Source organism: Neomonachus schauinslandi, chromosome 14 (genome assembly GCF_002201575.2).
Source record: "Neomonachus schauinslandi chromosome 14, ASM220157v2, whole genome shotgun sequence".
Lineage (NCBI taxonomy): Eukaryota > Metazoa > Chordata > Mammalia > Carnivora > Phocidae > Neomonachus > Neomonachus schauinslandi.
This window is the reverse complement of record NC_058416.1, coordinates 25953719-25970528: the sequence shown is the minus strand read 5'-3', so window position 1 is coordinate 25970528 and position 16810 is coordinate 25953719. Positions and strand designations below refer to the sequence as shown.

The window sequence follows — 16810 nt, the reverse complement described above, 5'->3', positions numbered from 1 at the left end:
GGGGGGGGGGGGGGGGGGGGGGGGGGGGGGGGGGAGGGGAGGGAGGTTGGGCTGTCATTGGGCAGCATCTGGAAAGTAGGCCCAGCCACATGTCATCAAAGTTCTGCAGCTGAATGGGTCTCCCTGGCTGACTTCAAACAGCTTCACATGCCAGGCAAGCCCTGAGAAATTACCAGCTCCACACTCTGATTTGAAAAGAGGACGTCCTTGTCATTTGCTTTTTCCAGCTTTCCCGCGGGAACTGGGAATGGATGATCCCCCATCATCAGATTATCCAAAACAACAACTCAGATAATCATGGGGGTAAGTCATGTGTGCTGACGCCCTCCTCCGTCCCTCGCTTTCCCCCTCTCCCTTTCCCTCCTTCCTTTTCCACTGGAGGAGGAAAAGCAAAAAAAAGGAAAACGGTAAATAACATAAGGAAGCATAATTATTTTAAATGTTAATGAGGGAGCAGAGAGGAAAGAAGACAGGAAACTGATGCTGACTGAGCACCTACTAAGTGGCCGGAAGGGCTGGTGTTGCACGAGCCTCCTCCAGCCCCGTGAGAGCCCTCTGAGTACATGTCACTGCGTCTCCTTTCTGCTGCACTGAGCAAGGGTGCTCAGTGACTCGGGGACTCCAGTGCGGACAGAAGCCCCGGGTCAGTGTGCCAGCGCCCCAGGGCAGAGGCCGGGCTGAATACAGACTGGAGGGAGACTTCGGAATCCTTTGCAGCCACTGGCAGCTCCGTCTGGAGGAGGGAGGCGGGTGGTTGAGCCCGTTTGCCTGGCACATTTTGCTCCGTTCTTTCTCACTAGGCCACCCCCCTCCTCCCCCAACTGCTATCCCTCCCCCACCCCATCCCACAAAGGCCCACCTACGTGGGTAATCCCAGCCATTAGGAAATGGAAATGCATTTCTGCATTTCAAAATGCCATTCCTATAGGAATGATGTTGAAATGGCAAAATAAAAAGCCATTTTCATTAAAACACACACTCGGGCTCTGCCCCCGTGCCTATTAAATTAGAAAAGCCCATTTTGAGGAGGGAGGCTGAGCACGAGGCTGAATGTCAGCACTGGCAGGGGAATGTGGGTTCAATTTCTGGGTCCCTGTAGGGAGGAAGAGCAGGGACAAGGAGGAGCCAGGCTGGTGAACCTTGCTATCTGGGATGGCAGACTTGTGTGTCCCACAGGCATGGGGTGGGGGAAGCTCTGAATGCGGATTTACCAGAGCTGCTGGGCCCTGAGGCATCAGGAGGAGCCAGCCAGCACGAGCTCTGTCTAAACTTCTGTTCCGGGTGGTCCTCAGCTCATTCTGGGCCTCAGCTTCTGAGGGGAAAGCGTGGGGCGGTGGCCAGGAGTCAGCACGTCCTGGCTCTAGCCCTGGCTCGGCCAGAGCTTGTAGGCCTGCCGCCTCGTCCTCACCGTTTGGCCACTTTGGGCTCATCTGCAGAATACTGCTTGGATAAATGATCTCTTTGAGGCCACCCCACATTATTGGGACTCTTTTTCTGTTTGAGAATTCGCATCACGAATCCCTCCTTGTCAAGGTGGAAGCCAGAGGCTGACTTTCGGTGGCGGCCTGCAATGAGGCTGAGGCGCGGGCCGTGAGCTCCAGCTGTCGGATGCACCAGCACCAGATGTCAGAGCAAGGTGAGGAAGCCCAGATTGTGGGGTCCGTTTTTTCTGGGAAGATGGTGGTAGAGAGCGGGCCACAGGGGGGAGCTCCAGTGTCTTGGGCCTGGCATCAGTAGGGGGAGCCGTGGGGTCTCTGCCTAGCAGAGACCTCTGTGGGAGCAACGTGGCACAGGGTGGCTTGGAGTTGTTCCCGGCTTCCTGGCCTCCAGGCCATGGACTTGGTGCAAATTTGATAGGGGCACCCCTTCTGTACACTTTACTGCCATCTGCTGGAAAATGACTATGATATACAAATCTAGTGTCTCTTACAACAAATATACAGATCTGTCTAGGGTGTGAATAGTGCCTCTTCAAAAGTGGCGGTGTTGTGCAGTACGCAACCTGCACAACTGATCTTGGCGACTAGGCAAGCTTGACTCTTGGGCCCTGGTGGAGATTCTGCAAAAGACTTATTTCCTTTAATAAATGCCTTTTCTACTTAATCTGCCTGGATATGGGTTCTGGTGTTTGACTAACTATCTCAACTGATACAGATAGGGATAAGGATATGTGCCTCCTAGGGTTAAAACCCAGTTGACCAATTGATGTAAGAGTCCTCTGAGAAAACCAAAAGCACTTCACGTTACTCAGAGGGTTTGCACTTAATGTATTAATTTTTAGAGGAACACGGGAAAGGGTCTGATTCACTCTATCTTCCTTCCTTCTTCCAGAAACCTCTTTGTTTATTATTTTTCATTTATTGTCAGGGTCAAAGTTCATGGTTAAACAGAGGAATCACAAGGATAAAGATGAGAGTGCATTATAAATATTCCAGCAGGGAGGCTTGTGGGGAAAGCGGCCTTGCTGGGTCTTGTCCACGTGCTGCCGTGTCTCCTATTGTTACAAGGAGGGATGACATCAGCCTGTGTATCATTTGTCTGATGAGTCTGTGTGTGTACGTGTGTGCATGTGTACGCACGCGCGGGTGCATGTCTGGCTGCAGATCAAGTGATCAGTTTCCAGGCTTTCCAGGATTGTCCAGATTTGAGATGTTTTGTCCTTATTTGTCAGTCCATTTCAGGGCCAGAGTTTTTGGTTTAGACCATGTAGGCTCTGTTCCTCAAGGTCACAAAGCCCCTGCCCAGGATGTGGTAAGGAGGGAAAAATGAGCAAAGCCTCCCCAGGGAATCTTCTCCCCATCAATTGCTGGAAATGCATGTTTGACTCAGTTCTCGGTGCTTCAAAGCTGAAAGGAGGGAAAGAGGCTATTTGCTGGCTTCCAGCATCCCCCTCTACTCCTGCACCCCTCAGCAGGGTAGGGGAGAGGTGGGGGGGTGGGAGGTCCAGACAGACTGGTAACAGCCCCCTGGCGTGATTTCCAGGCTGTCCGTTCCAATCAGCCACCCGTGTTGGCTGCCTGAAGCCTGGTGTGGCTTTGCTCTGGGGCCCTAACCCTAACCCTTTCCACCCTGAACGAGGAGCAGGGGTCTGCAGAGCCCGGGAGAGGGAGCCTGTGAGTCATGTTCAACCTTGGCGGCTCCCATCAGGGTGTAAACAGAGGGGAGGCAAGAGAAGACAGAGTGGCCACATCCTGAAGGGCAATTGGGGTAGGAAGGGGCACCAGGAGAAGGGGGGAGGGCGACACAGGGTTTGGGGTGTTGGGGAGGAGGCCACTGGATGTAAACATCTTCGATTCCAGAATTTGTCCCAGGTCCCTGGAGGGGTCTCTGACTCTCTGCATGCAGGTGGCATTTTCCCTCCTATAGGACCTCCTGACTTTCCTAATGAGGGAGCCTGTGGCCATGAGGCCCTGTTCTTTCTCTTTCCCTTATGAAGCCCTAACTTCATGTGCCTTTCAGAAGGGAAAGTGCACACAGGGGGAACACACAGCTGTGCCTGTTTCTGGAAATGCCCGCCTGTCCACTCTGCAGTAAGCTCGGGAGGCCCTCAGGGAGGAAGAGGTGACAAGAGATTCCTCCTTCCCAGGACAAGAGGAATGGGGTCTGGGAAGAGGTCTGCCAGGACGTGGCCTGGGCCTCTGCAGCCCCGCAAGTGGAGACCTTTGTTCTGTAAGGGCAGGTCCTGGGGGCAGAGAAAGGCCTAAGGTGAGAGATAGTCTTAATTCGTGTTGGTTCGATACTCTTCTGTCACATAATCAGGGTCTCAAAATAAGTCAGGGCCTCTTTGACACAGAGTCCCGTTTCTCTGGCCCAAAGTTGCTGTAGGTCACAGGACAAGGGCTGGGGGTGGGGGGAGGGCAGGCGGCCCTGGGCCACCAAGCTGGGTTTTGTGAACTTGTCCCAGCTCATCTTTTTCACTTGTCACCCCCTCTCCCTGGCATAGTCCTCCTTCCAGAGTCACACGAGGATATATATTCACCCTTCCACAAATCAGATGGAGAGGACCCAAGGGACAGACCTCCTTCTGTATAGGACTCTCGTCTCTGGCATTCCTGAAAGGCTGTGTTGAACCCTTCCACTAACCAAGAGCTCACTGCCTCACAAGGGACCTCGCTCCTCTTTGGGACAACTGTAGATGTTAGAAGCTACCTTCCTTTGCTCGGACATCCAGCTACCTCCTGGAATCTCTCTCCTATTGGTTTGAGTTGGCCAGACTTTTGGTAAAATCCTCCCTCCACCTGACGGAGCTTTAGAAGTTCCAAGGTCCGTTCTCATGTATCCCTTAAGACTTCCTCTCCAGATTAAGATGCACTTGGCTCTCTGTCCTCAATGGCCTCATTCCCCCACATTTCCCTCCCCCCTGCCCCCCCCGCCCGTGCTGGAGGTTCCTTTGCTGTCAGCACCCCAACTCCCTTAGCACCTTGGGGCCGGAGGGAGCGGGCCACGCCCGGCAGGGCTCCACGGAATATCCACCTGGCCAGGACTAGCGGAGATTTTACTCACATGGGTTTAGGAGCCCGCAGGGGTCAAGGCGTATTGGACCCATTCCCTACCTCTCCTCCGTGTTTACCTACAGCCTTCAGTGGACATAGACTCCCAGACTGAGGACCCAGTGAGCCTAGGATACCTGAGCTGAGCGAAATCTTGATGAGTACCTGGCCTCATATTTCTTGCACTGGGCTGTGCTGACCCCCAAAGCCCTCAGCCATGAGCTTGGGTCTCTCAAAGCTACAGGGTAGCTGGGGAACGTTCTGACTTTACTAGAAGATTCTGGGGGTGGGGGAGGGAAGACAAGTAATGTAACTGGTAAGTAGTTCAAAATGATATTTTTATATTAAGACAAATGCATATATATTATGTGATAGAATGTAGATGCACGAATTTCGAAGCCACAACCCGCAACTGCAGAATTTTACACTATGAGAAGGGTGCTTCAGGCAATTTTTTTAGAGTTCAGTCCCCATTCCCCAAGTGACTGACCCCCACTGCTGAAAGGTGTTTGGGTGGAAAACTTGGAGACGCTCTGGTGTACTTACACCCCTTTGGTATTAGAGGTGAGCAACGTGAGGACCAGAGTAGGGAAGGGATTAGCCTGAAGACACACTGTGTGGAGGAGTCTGGAAACCCACATTTGTTCCTTCCTCTGTACGGAGAAATGCTGCATTTGGTTTATAAGGATGCTGACCATGGGACACCTGGGTGGCTCAGTCGGCTAAGCGTCTGCCTTCGGCTCAGGTCATGATCCCAGAGTGCTGGGATCGAGCCCCGCATCGGGCTCCCTGCTCAGCGGGAAGCTTGCTTCTCCCTCTGCCTGCCGCTCCCCCTGCTTGTGCTCTCTCTCTCTCACTGAAAAATAAATAAATAAAATCTTTTTTCTTTTTTTTAAGATTTTGTTTATTTATTTGACAGAGAGAGAGACACACAGCGAGAGAGGGAACACAAGCAGGGGGAGCGGCAGGCAGAGGGAGAAGCAGGCTTCCCGCAGAGCAGAGAGCCCTATGCGGGGCTCGATCCCAGGACCCTGGGACCATGACCCGAGCCGAAGGCAGACGCTTAACGCCTGAGCCACCCAGGCGCCCCAATAAATAAAATCTTTAAAAAAAAAGAAAAAAAGAAAAAAGGAATGCTGACCATGGCAAGAAAGGGGATTGCAAGCAGGAAAGGGGCTCTGGGGAACCCTGGGTTATCCAGAAAACACAGCTCGAGGAACAGTTTTACTCAGAAAGTCCGCGCTCTGGGTTCTGAGTAAAGTTGACCCCGTTCAACGGCCACGCTTACCTCTTTGAGGATCTCGTGTTCCCTGGGAAAGAGGTTGTGGTGAGAAGGGAAGAGAAGTCGGGCTCCATTGCCAGGAAACGAGAGAAGGCAAGTGCACACGAAGGCCGCCGTGGACGCCACGATGGGGAACTCAGCGGCCTGGCGGTGTTAAAGGAGTCAGCAAGCCCGCGACTTCCGGGGGCTCACCTGCCACAGGCTGCGCCTGCACATGCGCATGGGCGTGCAGAGGCACGCGCATGCGCACATGCACAAGTTTGCAGTCGGGCTCGCGGTTGTCCCCAAGCTTGTGATCGCACAGTGCCTCACGCATCTGAGAGGTAGGAGACGCTGAGGAGTTCAGCTCTGGCGTCCCCACCCCGGGAACCACCCCTGACACCTGAAAGGAGCACTGGAACGAGGAAGTCAGCCTGAACCAGGAAACTGAATAAGCATAGCTCCTCGCCACACTGGCCTTCAAGTGTAGGGGTCAAAAGTTTGTGTTTTTTGCAAAGATGTCTTGGACATTATCGTAAACCCGTGACACCGGCTCGTCAAATCCTTTTTGCGGTGAACACCTAGCCATTGACTTGTTGCTGGTCACCTCTCACAGAAGTGCAACTCTCAATAATTTAATCAAGTCAATTCATACTGTTTAATAAATAGGCCAGAAAATTAGCTGAGAGTTTTTCTCGGCGGGGTGCGGCGTGCGACCAAAGTTATGGAAGATTGTCCTTTGAATCACTAAGGCAAACTCTGTTGTGTCATTTTACATAAAGAATTCACATTAAAAAAAAAAGTTATAAATAGGAAAAAATTCCAAAGTTTTCCCACAGACAGGGAAATTGAGACACCAAAGGAAAAAAAGAAAAGAAAAAAAAGAAAAACAAAGAAAAAAAACAAAATACAAGCACCCCTGCCCCCCACAACCCATTTGCGTCAGGTTCTTCTCCAACATACAGTACTCAAGATCTTTGGATATTTTACAATGTATGTCTCCAAACTGCAGCCGAGAGAAAACAAAAAGAAGTAACGAGTCGTCTGAAAAACTGAGTTTATAAGAAGTCATTACCTTTACAAAATAAAAACAAAAGCCCCAACACCACTGGATTCCAATTTGTTCATTTTTCCTTGTTTTCTTCTAAAGTTTGGGTCAGCCCCAATCCCTTGGCTGATGGGGGGGAAGCATGGGGATGTCGGTGGATGGGTCCCAGAAGCGAGTGTCAGAAACGGAGCTGGGAATCTAAGAGGCGGCTGCCCAGGAAGATGGCATCTGAAGACAAAAGGGTGTCAGAAACAGTTCCCTCTGATTGGAATGGCATTTGGGGGAGTGAGGAGTCAGGGTTCTCTTCTGGGAAGCTGCGAGGGGGACAGAGTCTGTGGTCTTCTCTGGCCTTTTTGTTTTTTGTGTTTGCTCAGGCAGAAGCCAAGGCGATAAGAAGAGCCGAAGTCTCGTGTCCACAGCTCCTGGATTGGGGACACAGGCCCTGGGTAATCCATGCAGATGAACCCTCCCACTGTCGGGGCTGCTGAGAAACAAAGGCCAACTCAGCAAGAGAAGGGGGACAGGGGCAGGAAAGGGGAGAGAAGAACAGGAAGGCGCTGGGCCAGCAAAGCGGTCTTCCTTCTCAGAACTTGCTACAAACTCAGGAACCAGGGAGAGTGTGTGTGCAGCCCTAACTCCCAGAGCCCTTCAAACCCATAATGGAGCCAAGATTCTGTTTCCCACCACCAAGGGAAGTCAAACATCCCAGCTTCCTCCCCAAGGGATGAGGGGGGAGGTTGAGGGTGCTCAAATACAGTAAAGGGGGCAATCCCCAGAGATACCAAAGCCTCTAGAAACCCACAACAAACATCAACCCTGGGTAACCAGGTGTTTTGTCTGTTTCCAGGAATCAGGGTAGAGGGGGGCAGTCATCAGGTGTTAAGAGGTGGCTCCCATCCCTTCTGTATTGGCCCCAGGGGTCCCAAGAGACTTTGTACAGCCCTGGAGGAGGTGTGTGGAGGTGGGGTAAATGCTTAAAGAGTCATCCCCAGGGCCCTGACACAGTGGCCTGCCTGCCTGGAGAGGTGGGGAGTACCTGGAGTTCCCCAAAGCTGCCTGTGGACAAGCCACACCTCAGCTCTTCTCTGTCACCCCTGTCTAGTTTGGCCACATTTCTCACCTGTGCTAATATAGAGGGGGACGTGATTAAACCAAATCCGGTAAGACATGTTTTCAATAGGACTTTAGGAGTGCAAAGCTCCCACCTTCTCAAGAATTCTTTGTGGAGGGACAGGTGTGTAGATGTGTGTATGTGTGTGGGTGGGTTTGGGAGGGGAAACTAAATTAGCAGCCCCCCTTTGTAGCAGGGTAAAGAGGACTGACCTGTCCGAGTTTACAGCACAGGGAGGGAAAAATGGGCCCGGATTCCAGGAGCCCTCCCTCCCAATAGGGCATTTCCCAGAAGGATCCCAGGATGGCTGGAGACTAGAAAAATGACCCAGCAGAGACGGGTCAGTAGAGACTCTGCCATAGGGCTGCAGCTAGGTGAGGATGCGTGCCCCAAGCCCTATGGGTAGGCCTCAGCCCTGCTCCATCCGGTGTGCCTCTGGCCAAGCTCCCTTCCTCCATCTAGCCCCACACAGCTCCAAAGTGCTCCTGGGCACCCAGGGTGTGGCCTCCTCTGTGGCACAGGCCCCTGTGAGTTTCTGTGTGACAGCCAGAGCGACAGACAGGTGGAGGCCAGGCCCCGGGCTCCAGGCCCTTTGGGAGGAGATGTCCATCTCAGATACCTTCAAAAGGGAGGCAGGAGGCCATAGGAGGCCTGGGAAATACCACCGTTACTGATAATATTTTTTCATGTTTCTTTTATGTTTCAAAGAACAAGTTCAGACCCACTGGGTGGGGCAGGGGAGGCCTGGTGGGAGAGGGGACAGGGCCGCCTGACTGGGGTCGACGAGGACCAGCCTAGTTGTTGGCTTCAGACATGGAGGCCACGTGGTTGAGGCCGGCGAGCCCCGGGAGGCCCGCCAGGCCGGCGGCCCACGGGTCGGGCAGCGGGAAGTAGGGCCGCGCGGCCGCCACGTTCTCGGCCAGCGCGAAGGCCAATAGGCCCCCCGCGTTCCTCTCGGCCTCCAGCTGCGCGCGCCCGAACAGCTTCATCTGCGTCTCCTCGAACTGCCGCTCGAGCTCCTGCAGGCTCAGCGCGCCCTTGGGCGCCGCCAGGAAGTGCTTGGCGGGGCTGGGGCCCGGGAGGCACACGGCCGCCCCGCCCAGGTGGCCGCCCACCTCGCCCAGCGCGGGCGGCATGACGAAGGCCGCCTTCTCGGGCGCCGGGCCGCCGGGCCCGAAGAGCAGGCTGGCGGCCCTCCAGGCGGCGGGCTTGCGGCCGCGTCGGGGCCGGGCCATGCGGCAGCTCTGGCGCTTGATGTGGCGGTGCAGGTGGTCGGAGCGCGTGAAGCTCTTGTAGCAGAACTCGCACTGGTAGGGCCGCACGCCCGTGTGGATGCGCATGTGGTTCTTGAGGTCGTAGTTGTGCACGAACTTGGCGTTGCAGTGGATGCACAGGTAGGGCCGCTCCCCCGTGTGCTTCCGCATGTGGATCTTCAGTTTGTCCTGCCTGCAATGCAGAGCCTTAGTCAGTCCCCTTACTGAACGCCAGGAGCCACCCCTAAGCCTCTTCCCCCTTACTCCAGAACCTGCTAGAGCTGGCTGCGGCTGTGGTGTCCAAGTCCAGAAAGGGGACCCATGCTGGGATTTCCTTGCACCCCCTGCCTTGCTCCAAACAGGTGGGGCTACTCACGTGGATTAGAGGGCTGGAGAAGGAGCAGTGTCTGGAAAGGCCTCCTTCACTCCCGAAAGTCGGTTTACTCATTCGCTCAGAATCCTGAAGCACCTCCCTATCAGAGGCTTGTCTCAGACTGGAAAATGGGCTCCCTGGGGACACTTCTCCCCTCAAGTCAGCAGTCTGTCCTTCGCCCCTGCATGGTGTGACAACCTCTGATACTGGGTCGCACCTTAATTTCGTGCCCACTGTCTCCAAGCAACAGTTCTCCCTCCTATTGGTCCTGCGCTTTTGCCCAGAGCCCCAGGTCCCATCCTGGCCCCTGGGCTGTTGAGCTCTCTGTCCTCAGCACTAATCTGGGAGGCTACGGAAGCCGGGCACACCTTGTTCAAGTCTCCTGCACTGTGGTTTCTTATCCCAAGCTGTGGGCTCTCCTCTTTGTCTGCAGAGAATCCCAGGGTTTGCAAAAGAGCCAGGTGCGACAAGAATGTAGCCTAATCTAGAGCAAAGCTTTTCAGGATTTAAGTGCTATTATTCAGAGGGAAGGTATGGTGTAAAGGTGGGGCTCCCATTGGGGTTCAGGAGCCCCTGCTCCAGCTGCAGACCCACCACTAACATGCTGAATGACGGTGGGCAAGTTACTTAACATCTCTGCACTGAGCTGAATTTAGCATTAGACATTAGTTCCTATTATCCAGGGCTGATGGAGAATCTGGGTTTGTGTCAAATAGATTCAGTACACCTCCTGGTGATCTTGAAAAGAAAACTGACATCACAGGGTTGTCTTCCTAAAGACTGAGTGCTGCACAAGCCGGCTAACGGAGCCTTCCAGCCTGGCTGAAGTGCAGTCAGGTGGGCTGTAAGAACTCGTCTCACGGTCCTTCTGTAGCCTTCCCCAGCCAGGCCTGGCAGGCCAACAAGCTCTGTGTCCTCCTACATCCTCCCCGCAGGTGTGGCTCGGGTGGAGCATCTGCCTGTAATTTTTGGCTCGGGTTTGAGGTCGGAGCAGATGAGGAGCCCAGGCATCCGCCCTAAAATGGCCAGATTTAAACCATGCTCAATATAACCCCAGGACCGCAGGAGCAGGTCCCGGTCTCCTGGTGTCTCCCGGCCGCTAGAGGTCTCACTGGCTCTCATTTTTGGACTGGTTCCCCAGGGGTGGGGCAGGAGAGAAAAGAACATTCTCACAGGAGAACACTGGCAGGGACCAGGGGAGGAGGACCAGGGAGGACAGAGCCACCCCTTCCACCTGTGCTCCCAGCAGGAAGGCACAAGGGCACCTGGGAGATAGAGATGGGGGTGGGAAGTGGGACAGGCAGGGAGAAGGAGGTGAATGCTGCTGTCTGAAGCTGGCAGATGTCTCCACACACCAGACCCTCCTCTCGTCCCCACTCCCTGTCCCTTCCCCTCCCACAACCCACCTGCTGCGCCCAGGCTGCGTAGCACCCTACTGTGACATCCCATGTTCCCTTCCCCAGCCAGCATGCTGCCCTTATGGTATCTATAACCCACATTTCATCCGGCCGATTGAGGGTTTGAACAGGAAGCCGTCTTAGCGAGCATCTGGGCTAGTGGGTCTCAAACTTGACCCTGCATAAGAAGGGCCTTCAGGGCTTGGTGAAGCAGCACTCTGGGCCCCACTCCCAGAGATTCTGATTTGGGAGGTTGCGGGGGGGCAGAGAATTTGCATTCTTAACAAGTTGCAACTGCCGCTGCTGCTAGTCCATGCACCACCTGAAGAACCACCTTTGCTGGAGGGAAAACTGGGGTCCCGGGAGGGAAACTCACCAAGGTCACCCAGAGGAGTAATGGCAGAACTGAGCCTAGAATTCAGGCCTCGTTCTTCACCATTTTAGGAGTGGGGTGCATGGTACCATTTATACCTCAAGAGCTAAATGCCAATTTAGTCGTGAGGGATAAGTCTTGGGATTCCACCCATTCACCAAGGCTCTCAGGGAAGTGCGGGAGCTAGCTGGTCATTGGCTGTAGGACTTGTGTCCTCCCCAGGGCCTGGTGGAGGGTTCGGTGCAGAGTCAGCACTGGGCCGTTAAGCATATTACCTCATTTAATCCTTTCGTGACCTGGTAAGGTGGTTATTTTTCAAAGTCACTGTTGCACAAAATTAATAGTATTGATGTTGAGGGTCACCCTCAAATAATGGACAATGCAAATGGTAAATCTTCAGATATTCAGGGCCTACTATAAATATCTATCACTTCTCCTAAGCTTTTCATTAGAGCATCCAAAATAAGGCACATTTTAACAGCACTTAACTGAAGTGTGTAAGAAGTGCTGAGAAGGTGACTATCACTTCTTTTTATTGAGCACCTGCTATGGGCAGATGAATACACCATTTCAATGACCCTGGAAGGTTGTTATGCAGAGGCAAGTTGTGATGTAGGGATGGGGCCGCCATTAGGGGTCTGGGAGTCCCTGCTGCAGCTGCGGACCCACCACACACCACAACTTGCTGTGTGACCTTAAGCAAGGTACTAAACCTCTCTGTGCAGAAATGAATCAAGGGCCACACATCAGTTCCTATTATCTAGGACTGATGAGAGAATCTGGGGTCGTATGAACTAGATTCAATGTACCTAGAATAATTTCCTCACTTAGAGGATGAGCTGAGGCTCAGTGAAGTCAAGCAGCTTTCCCAAACGTATCCAGCCGTGAGGGGCAAGGAGGCCTGGGGAGCCTGCTGGGGTATGATTTCTTTGCAAGCTATTCTGAGGTTGAGAAAGGTAGATTTTCAAACAGGGGACTCCCAGCCCGCGGCCTATCAGGGCAGGAAGTGCAGACCAGAACAATCAGAGCATTTGTAGCCAGCTTTCTGCCTCTGGGGCCAGAAGACTGGGGCATGTGTGGGAGGAGCTCGGCCCTGGGCAGGAGCCCGCTGTCCCAAATGGTGACTTTTGTTTTGTGGGAGCAGTGGGGAGGCTTAGTAGAGCTGCAAAGCCCATGATAAAATTTAGAGATCATCTAGTCTACCAGGATTACATTAATATGTTCTGATTCACAGTCTGAGTCAGTGGGCTGGGTCACCTGCATTATTTGCTGGGACTTTGAAAATACTGATTTCATTCAACCCCTTAACTCTCAAGATAAGGAAGGCAAAGACAGAGAGGGAATGGCTTTCTAAGGTCACACCTCCTCCTCATTCCTGTGACGACCTGTGCATGTGGATATAATGTGCAGGTGCATTGGGAGAGCCAGGCCCAAGGCCAGGCACACTGCTAGAACTGGACTAGGCCCTTAAGTGCCCTGGGCCTCAGTTTCCTGACCTCTAAAATGGGGGGCTGGGCCACACCATTTTGACCTCTGGTGTTCTGTGAGTGTTTGCATCTGGGGAATGGGCTTATACTGAATCTCCTTCTAGCTAGTTGGCTTCATATATTATGGCTCTTCTACACCCGCTTCCTCACGAATCTGATTTGTTTGTGTAGGGGCATAAGTTTAGTTGGAAAGTGTTCTAGCTTGAATTTCAGGAGCTGAGCTCTTGGTCACTTCCATTTGGGACTGGAGGTCTGGTGGTCCCACTAAAAATCTCCTGAGGCTGCCCCTGTCTGATGGCCAATGTGCTAACTTACTCCTTGGCATGGCTTGCAAGGCCCTTACAAGCTAACCCTTCCAGTTACTAAATGAGTAAGTTCGGGGGACCCCCGGTGACTATAGTTAACAATACTGCAATAATTGTATACTCGAAAGCTGCTAGGAGAGTAGATCTGAAGTGTTCTTGCCACACACACACAAAATGTAACCATCTGAGGTGATGGATGTGTCAATGTGCACACCACCACGTTACTGTGGTATCGTAACACTATAGACCTTAACCTTCTATGTTGTAAGTCAGTTATATCTCAATAAAGCTGGGAAAAAAAGATCACCCGTCTACTTGCTCGCCCCCCTCCCCGGAGTACTGCCCCCACACACCACACGGATATGCTGTTCCCCTAGTGGGCCATGCTCTGGTCACCTCTGTGTCTTTGAACACCGGGTGGCGTGAGCTGGACTTCCAGCCATCCCTCCCTCCAGTGCAGAGCCTGCCATATTATGAAATGGATGCTTGGTAAACCCTGCTCCTTCCCTTTCTGTGCAGATCTTGTGTTTGGACACCGGTGTGCCATCTCTGGGGTCCCACCAGAGGTCCAAGCCCAGATGTCAGCGTGCGTGCTCCTTCCTCCCCCGCCGTGAACCCTCTTTCGGGGCCCCCTCCTCCCTGCACCTCTTTCTCAGTTTACTTTGGCAAACTGCACTGCCTGAAATGTCTCCCACTCCCAACTCACCACCCCCACCCTTCAAGGTCACATTCAAGGGCAAGCCTCTACAAACCTCTCCCTGTCCACCCAGGTCTTGTCCTTGGCCCTCACCTTCTGGAGCCCCTGGGACCTGAATACTGCCCCTCAGGCTAGGTCACTGGAGGGGCAAGGAGGGAGCAACAGAAAAGAATGTGTCAGCCTCAGCTTCTCCTGCCCCGTGGTGTCGGCACTGTCCCCGCCCCCCTGGCAGGGGCCATCACACGTGCTGTTCCCCTTAGCTGCCCCGCATCCCTGCAGAGCCACCGCCTTGTCCCCAGCCCCTGCAGCCCTGTCTCGTCAGAAGCCCGGGCAGCACGATGATGCAGGGGAGCCCACCCACGGACAGGGAGCACTGGCCCCAGCTGCTGCAGATAAGGAACCAAGGCTCTCAGTATGAATCATTAGCAGGGGTCGGGTGCTTGCTGTGCACCAGGCAGTTATGCCCTATCTCACCGAAGCCCATGGAGTTGGTGTTGCCATCCTTGTCATGAGGAAATGGGGACAGAGAGGCTACGACAATGTGTCCGTAGCTTCCCTGATATTGGGCAATGTATGGATGGAGTTATGGGCTTGGGAGCAACCATAGGAAACACCTCCTCCAAGCCCCACACATTACACATGGGAACCTGAGGCTCGGCGGGGGGCGGGGCGGGGGGAGGCCAAGGTCACATATCCCGTTAGAGGCAGAACCAGGCCCTGAACCTGGGGTTCCTGATTACCACTCCAGTGCTCTTTCCAAGGCGCCAGAGCCCGCTGAGAAACCGAGCCCCCATCCCCCCCACCCCCGTTCAGCAGCACTTAGCGGGTCCCGGGCACCCTCGCTCAGTCCGTGGCACCGAAGCTACCCGACCTGCTTTGATGAGAACCTGTCGGACGCTTTTGTATTCTGCGTGGTTGGTACACCACACGGAGCGTGCCGTGGGGCTCATGGTGGCTTTGCCGGCTGACCCATGACCTGCTGGTGCAGGATCAGTTCTCAGAAGCCCCCGGCTCCAACTCCAGTGTGCTCTGGCTCGCCCTGACCCCCTTGTCTGCCAGCCCCTTCCTTGACCCTGCCCTGGGGACCAGCCCAGACCACGTGCACCCAAGCCTTGATCTGCATTCCCCCTTCCAGCCCAGAGAGCTCGTTGTCATGGGAAAGCTGTGCCAGTCCTTATGAGCTTGTTCCACCGAGTGAAGGAAAGGGCCGCGGGATCTCGCCTGGCGTCCCCAGCCTCCACGAGGGCTCCCAGTCCCGATAATGCTTCCCCAGCACCATCCGCCCACACTTCTTGGTAACCTGACTGTCTGAGACAAACCCTCTTCCTGGTGCCACTGCTAATGACATTGCATTATCTTAATAAGGTCCCCAGGGCTGCCAGGAGTGGGAGGGCTAAAAGGAAAATACTGGAAAAAGGCAGCAGCCAGGCTCCTGGCCTGGTCTGGAGAGCAGACCACTGCGGGCGTGTGGAGGAACCAGCACGGGGCTCATGCCGGCGGCAGGTGTCGGAAGCGAAGCCCTGCGGCCTTTATGGGACGGTGGCAGGAGGCCCGGTGGAGCCTGGTGAGGTCACAGCTGGCCAGAGAGTGATGCTCAGAGTGAGAGGCACAGGCAGAAGGACTCCAAGTGATTGTGGGACAGCGGGGACCCAAAGAAACATAGTCTGGTTGAGGCCTCTGAGGCCCTGCCTGGGGCTCCAGGGGAGTCTCATATCTGGAACAATCAGTGGAAAGACAGCGGTCCCCAGGGCTGGTTGAAATGGAGCGCCGTCTCCGAGGTGAGGGTCTGACGCCAAGGAAGAGACAACACCATGGTGGGGGAGGCCTTCCCCTCTCTTCTTGGAGAACCATAGAATGAGAGCTTTAGGGGCAGAATGGGCTGTGTGGGAGGGATGTCCAATCCTTCCACCACTGCTGCTGCTGAAGCCGTCAGGAATGATGTTCCCATGAGGCGTGGACATTCTGGGAGTTGGCATCTGAGGCCATAACTCTGAGCCTGGGCCAAAGGGCCACTTTGCAGGAGGAGGGTGGGCTGCTCCACCATCCCTTGGGGTGATGGGAGGTGGGGTCAGCATCAAGGGGAAGGGAAAGGAGGCCTGACCAGAGAGTGGAAGCTCAGCCGTGTTTAAGGAAAGAGAGGGAAAATAGTGTCGAAGAGGAGGAGTCGAGGGCGGCCGGTCCGGGCTCCCTCAGACTCTGGGGGGCCAGGTGCCCAGGAGCAGCTTGGCCTTGCAAGGGAGGCTGGGAATTCTGGGTCAAAGAGGCAGCAACTGCTTCAAGGGGCTGCTGAAGTGCCTCCATCTGGGGAGGGAGGGAAGGTGTTGTGGGAGGTGGTGCAGGAAGTCAGCCACCAAGAAGGTCCCGTGGAGGGGCTGCTAGAGGACTTGACTATAGGGAGAAGCTGCAGGCCAGGGGACAGAGAAGCAGCCTTGCAGGGCAGCTCCGGGAGGGGGCAGGAGGGAAGCATGGAGCCGGCTCTAGCGAAGAATGGGACAGGGAGGGCGGTCAGGCACAGCCCATGGTACGAAATCAAGTCCCCAGAGTCCCTTGTGTGAGGAGACCAGGAAAATGTCCAAGCTCCCCCCACTCTGGGGTGCCTCTGTTCTGGGAAGGGGGGCCCCAAGAGCAACTCCGATCTTTCTCAGCAGGGTCAAAGTCCAGTGGGAGCTGGGTGAGGGGAGGTGCTGACGGAGGCGGGAACGTGGCTGCTTCAGGGGGCCCAGAGAAGAGCAGAAGCGGACCCGAGGGAGGGCAGGGCAGACGCACAGCCGGAACCGCCCCACGGCTGATCTGGCTGGGAGGGCTGGTGAGGCTGCAGGCACAGTGGCCCCCTAAGTGATCATCAGGAATGTGCTGGGAGGGAGGGTTCTGGAATGCAGCCCTCCTATACAACCCAGCCTCCTGACCCGAACCAGGAGGCCTCCTCAGAGAATGTTCTCGTGTCAGGAGGGCAAGAAGTCTGTCTGCAGTGACTGACCAAGTTTAACACTTTCCCTAGGGAAGGCAGGGCCACAG

General features: G+C 54.6%; 1 protein-coding gene across 1 annotated transcript in view; it reads right to left on the bottom strand.

Annotated features, from left to right (window-relative positions):
* Positions 1-6741: 6741 nt before the first annotated feature.
* Positions 6742-16810, bottom strand: part of ZBTB7C (zinc finger and BTB domain containing 7C) — a 106564-nt gene continuing 96495 nt past the window's right edge. The window contains exon 3 of the mRNA XM_021686110.1: positions 6742-9356. Within this exon, the coding sequence (XP_021541785.1) occupies positions 8705-9356 (652 nt within the window). The 3' untranslated portion in view covers positions 6742-8704. The remainder of the gene's footprint in view (positions 9357-16810) is intronic.